This window comes from Triticum urartu, chromosome 6 (genome assembly GCF_003073215.2).
Source record: "Triticum urartu cultivar G1812 chromosome 6, Tu2.1, whole genome shotgun sequence".
Taxonomy (NCBI): Eukaryota; Viridiplantae; Streptophyta; class Magnoliopsida; order Poales; family Poaceae; genus Triticum; species Triticum urartu.
Window position 1 is genome coordinate 313,335,888 of NC_053027.1, and position 5,763 is coordinate 313,341,650.

At 49.3% G+C, this 5,763-nt stretch overlaps 1 protein-coding gene across 3 annotated transcripts; it reads left to right on the plus strand.

Moving 5' to 3' along the window:
• The first annotated feature begins 260 nt into the window (after positions 1-260).
• LOC125513350 (pentatricopeptide repeat-containing protein At5g65560-like) lies at positions 261-2,648 on the plus strand. 3 transcript variants are annotated; one of them, XM_048678446.1, is made up of 2 exons: positions 261-1,506; positions 2,193-2,648. In XM_048678446.1, exon 1 carries the CDS (start codon positions 261-263, stop codon positions 1,326-1,328), a length of 1,068 nt encoding a protein of 355 aa, XP_048534403.1. In that variant the 3' UTR covers positions 1,329-1,506; positions 2,193-2,648. The 3 variants fall into 3 exon arrangements, with proteins under 3 accessions (XP_048534403.1, XP_048534404.1, XP_048534402.1); XM_048678447.1 differs by having other exon boundaries at positions 2,338-2,648; XM_048678445.1 differs by having other exon boundaries at positions 2,345-2,648.
• The last annotated feature ends 3,115 nt before the right edge of the window (positions 2,649-5,763 follow it).

The following is a 5,763-nucleotide window of genomic DNA, read 5'->3' on the forward strand; positions in this document are numbered from 1 at the left end:
GCCGAATGTGTTTATGGGCATATAGAGAATGCTTTCCGGCTACTTCGTTTGATGGAAGGAGATGGTTTAGCTGCTGATATATACACTTACAATGCGTTGGTGGATGCTCTCTGCAAGAATGGGAGGATCGATCAAGCTTGCTCCCTTTTTGATAGCCTTGAAGGAAGAGGCATAAAACCTAATTTGTGACATTCAATTCGTTGATAGACGGGTTATGCAAATGTGATCAAGTTGATGTTGCATGGTCATTACTGGAAAAGATGGTCTCAGCTGGTTGCACGCCGGATACCTATACATACAGTCCGTTCATAGAATACCTATGCAAGATGAAGGGATCACAAGAGGGTTTGTCCTTTATAGATGAGATGCTAAAAAAGAGTGTTAAGCTCACGACGGTCAACTATACCATTGTAATTGACAAGCTATTCAAGGAGAGGAACTATGGATTGGCCACAAAAATCTGGGGTCAAATGGTTTCACTGGGTTGCAATCCTGATGCAGTTACTTATACCACATCTATGCGTGCTTATTGCAATGAAGGAAGACTCATTGAAGCCGAAAATGTTGTCAGTGAGATGAACAGAAGTGCGGTCACTGTAGATACAATTGCGTATAACACGTTGATGGATGGGCATGCAAGTATTGGACAGACAGATTGCGCAGTCTCAATCTTGAAGCATATGAAAAATGTTGCTTCTATGCCAAACCAGTTTACTTATTTGATCTTGCTTAGACATCTTGTACAAAGGAGGCTAGCAGAAGGTGTGCCTTTGAATGTAGCTGGTTTATGGAAGACCACCAGGCTTACTGATATCTTTGAATTGTTTGAGATAATGAAGAAGAATGATATTATTCCTAACACAGATACTTATTCTGCAATTCTGGAGAGGTTTTCTGAAGATGGAATATCGAAAGAGGTGACATCATTGGTTTCTCGTATCAAAGATGATAATCTTTCTTTGAATGAGGACATCTACACTGCTCTCATTACATGTTTATGCAAATCAAGACAGTATTCCGATGCATGGGCGTTGCTTCACTCCATGATTGGTCGTGGTTTTGTACCACAACTGATGTCCTATCAGCACCTACTTTGCGGGCTTATTAGTGAAGGACAAGCTCATATGGCTGAAGAAATTTTTGGAAACGGTAGATGGGAAGACTACAATCCTGATGAAATTGTGTGGAAAGTAATTATTGATGGCCTGATAAGAAACGGTCATTCAGATATATGCCGTGACATGGTATCCAAATTAGAGCAGAGGAACTGCAGACCAAGCAATCAAACATATGTAATGTTGGCAGAAGAATTGTCTACCAGGGGATAATATACTGCTACATTCACCAGTCGTGCAACACCGCTGAGCAAAGTTTCCATCAGCAGTGTAAAATGCGCCCAATCAGAGGCTTGTACCCACACATGATGTATCCTACTAGACACCGGAGTTACATATTACATGGATCATTCAACACACACTGGGTTCATGTTTTATTGCTCTCTCAAAGGTACTGGATTGATCTTCAATATCATAAGTTCTTACACTATTCTTTAATAACATACTTCTAGGGCTTTCCAGAAAGCGTTTGACCAAAATATTAGATCAAATTAATCTTGTCCCACCTAAAGATAACAGGGCAACAACCTTACTTTTACATACCGAACTGGTATTTAATTTCAATAGACTTCACTGGTTCTTGAACTGCAATTAAAAGAACTGTTGATAAGCTATTGAAAGAGCTGTGAATTCCATGGACTAGATGCACTGTGCAAGAGGTAATTGACAATTTGCTTTTGGAACGTTTGACCTGAAGATCCACAATAACTAGCTTTGACTGTAAACTCAGAATTTAAGAAACTTGACATTGTTGATCTGGGCTTGTTGTGCTCATTTTGCTTTAAATCAACACAAGTAACCTGCCGCGCCAAATTGACATGTCACTACTGTGGCCAAGGTTGGAAATAGACTAGGAACTATTCATAAATTATGACATCTTATCTCTGGAAAAATGACACTGCTTAGCACATGTTCCTTTGATTAGACTTCCTTTTTGTCTTTGTAGTGTGTGTGTGTGTGTGTGTGTGTGTGTTCAAGTAGAAACATCCGTTTTGATAACACAACAGTTGAAGAATTGAGCAGAAAATAACACTTGTATCCCAAAATCATAATTTGACATCCTGTCCAATTTTTCAGAGCAGTGAAGTATTTCGAAGTTAGGATTTCAGACTGCGCGTTAATTGACCTGAAGAAAAATAGCCCAGTCTTGGTCCAATTTCATTATCTGTTAATTTGAGCATTTCTTTTGTGTCAAGAATTCATTCATTGCTGATTCTTTTAGTTTTTAGATGAAGCCCCTTCTGGTGTTGGCAAGGCATACTTTTATTTGAGTCGACAGGTATAATCCTATGGTGGGACTGAGAGAAAATTGAGTTGCACTCTTTGACTGTGTCAATCATTTATTGTTAACCATCGACATACAAATAACATACTAGAAGAGAGCCTTCTTGGGCTTGTGCATTGTGATTCTATTGTTCTGTAGATGGGTATAGGATGGTTTATCTGTTATTGTCTAAACAATGTTAAAGACAGAGAACAAGTCAGTCAGGTTGCTGCAATCTTGAATGAATATCACCTCCAAAGTTGAGTATCTGTGTGCGTACTCTGCAGGATGAGTTGCATCAGTTATGGACTTCATTAAGGCTGGAAAAAAAGCTCGAAGCTCGTGAGCTAAACGAGTAGCTCGTGACTCGGCTTGAATCGACTCAAACTCGAAGAATAACGAGTCGAGCCAACCTTTAGTTTAAGATCGTTTATAGACCAAGTTAAACAAGCCAATCTCACAAGTACTCTTGTAACTCGTTAGGCTCGGTACAAAAGATCAACCACTTCCAATACAAAAAAAAGATCAGCCACTCAGCACCATATATCCTAGGCACACAACACAAGGCCTAGTCGTTGAAGGCCCAACCGCCTAAGAGACTCATGCGTTACAAGGAAATTACTATTGTTAGTGATATATATGTTTAATACATACATAATCATTTTTATAATATTTGATGGTTTTATGTTCATATCTTTAACGAGCTTAACAAGCTAAACAAGCCAGCTCGCGAGTTATACAAGTCGAGCCAATCTTGGATTTGAGCTCGTTATAATAACCAGTCGAGTCGAGCTAGCTCGTTAACGAAACAAGCTCTAGCGAGTCGAGAAGAGCTGGCTCGACTCGGCTCGAATTCCAACCCTAACTTCGTACGCGAGAGCGAACATTAAAAAGCAATCTTTGACAAAGGGATTTCTATTTCTGTGCCCCTCACTACTTAGTCCTCAGTTTTGCCTAAGCCAACTCTTTTTGCTTGTTTCCCCCCTTCACCGTGCCACCCACACTCATCAATGCCAATTGGGGGCTTGCTGTTAGTCAAGGTAACTGTTAGCCGCTGTTGTTGTTGACGAGTGGAACACACTGTGCCACATGGCGCTCTCACAATTGGCCGTGTGCGTGTGGTGTGCGTGTCCGCATGCATGAGTAGTCACATCGTGGTCACGTCGGTGCTTTCATACACGGGGAGTACGCAACGTGTGGTTTCCTATACGAGGAGTCGTGTCGCCGATGTGCTTGTCAGTGCCTATTAATGCATTTTTATAGCCGCGCGTGGCGCACCAGCGTTCACCCACTCCTGTCCCAATCCCCTCGGCCCATCCCCTTCCCTCATCACCCACTCCCGTCCCAATCCTCTCGGCCCCTCCCCTCCCCCCATCACCCACTCCCGTCCCAATCCCCTCGGCCCCTCCCCTCCCCTCATCGGCCCACAGCCTTCTCCGTCGCGCGCCTCCAGCAAACCCTAGCCGCCTCTCCTTCTGCTGCCGCAACAATGGCCATCCACGATGGTGGTGCGGGAAGAAGCAGTTGGGGACGACGCCACGTGCTGTTCATTCCTGGCATGTCGCGCACCCTCAGGGTCGACGAAGCGCCGCTCCTTGCCCGCTAAGGCGTCATGGTGTCGTCGGACACGCGCCCGTCGACCGGATGGGACCTAAGCGTTAGGGGGCTCGCAGTGGAGCCTGTCCCCACTGTCGGCATGCCGGCCATGTCACGCGCAATACGCATGTTTCGCCAAGGCCTGCCACCGGAGGAGCGGTTTGAACCATGCTACGCGCCTAACAACCAGTGGTGGACGCAGATCCTAAGAGAGGACAACGCCGCCCGCATCCAGCGCTACGACGATGGCCACTACCCGCCCTCACGCAACAACATCGACGAGAGGTATGCCTTCTGGGAAGGGCGTGCCTTTCCCGACGTCACGACCACATGCCATGCACAGCTTGGCCTCGACGTACTAGGTTTCGCCGCCGCGGTCCACGCCGCGATCCATGCCGTGGTCCACTCCGCGATCCATGCCGTGGTCTACGCCGCGATTCATGCCGTGGTCCACGCCCATGTATATGGGAGGTGGCGGCGGTGCCAGCAGCAGCGGGGCCCTCTGGGTTCCAAGGCCCGAGCCAGGGAAGGGGACAAGCTCCCACCGCGGCGGCCCCCCGCTAGCCCCATAGCCCGAGCATGGGACGAGCTCGCGCGCCCCCTGCTCGTGCCCAATCCCGAGCCTGGGACGGGCTCTGGCGGCCCCCTGTTCGTGCCGAAGCCGGAGCCGCCGCCGCTGGCCGAGTACATGGGGGCGGTGGTCAGCGAGCGCGGCGACCCTGCGGACCCGCAGGGGCTCCTACAGACGCTGCGCAAATTGACAAGGGGTCGCAACACCACCCGATGACCCGGTCGACACGTTGGGGCTGCAACAGGTGGTGGTCGCCTCGGTGATCGACGTCACCATTGACCTTGTGAGCATGACGATGACAAGGACGACGACGAGGACGTCTGATGCAGAGCATCCCTCGTCCATCCACATGGACACTCCATCACCAACGCAAGCACCGAGAGGACCAATGACAAGGGCACATGCACGCGTCATCGAAACCGAGGTTAACTCCTTCCTCTTCGAGCTCCATTCAAATTCACATGAGAGTTGGGTCCTACCTCAAACGAAAGTGTTATGCATGCTTAGGTACCAACGTGATGATCATGACGAGGCTAGCACGAAGACCCGAGCACATATGGACGATGAGAAGGAAGAAAGGGCAAAGAAGAAGGAAGAAGGAGAAGTCCTGGACACTCCGGGTGCCCGGCCACCTGGGCACCGGAGGCCCGGCCTCTCTTGGGTGTTGCTCCCAGCCGGCCCCGGGTGCCCAGCCTACAGCCCCAGGTGCCCGCCTCCCACGGCCTAGGCGCTGCCTCGGGTGCCCCTCCCTCCAGCCCCGGATGCCCGTCCACCCACTTGGGAACAGGCAGCCGACCCGGGTGCCCGGTCTCCCTCGCCTGGGCGCCAGCAGCCACCCCGGGTGCCCGACCCCTACAGCCACCATCCGGGCAGAGGCCCTGACCAGTCCGGGTACCCGACCGATCCTACCCCGGGTGCCTGGCCACCCCCCGTGCGCCAGCCACTGGCCGATCCGGGTGCCCGGACCCCTTTACCCCGGGTGCCCGGACCCCTCCGTATGCCTGCGTGCATTTTGGGTCTTTTGACCCTTATATCCCCCTCTCCCTCACAATTCGTCCCTAGGCTATATAAACTCCTCCCCGACCTCATTAGAGAGGTTAGCAAAGTATTGGAAACACAAAGAGAGAGTTTTTCTCATCTTGCCCCTCTAGGAGATCTAGACCTCCTCTTGGAGAAGCTCCTCTTGGAGATCAAGCCCTCCTCTTGGAGAAGATCCT

Bases quoted from the DNA above. Each gene is read 5' to 3' on its own strand.
- LOC125513350 (XM_048678446.1), top strand. From the start codon at position 261: ATGGTCTCAGCTGGTTGCACGCCGGATACCTATACATACAGTCCGTTC.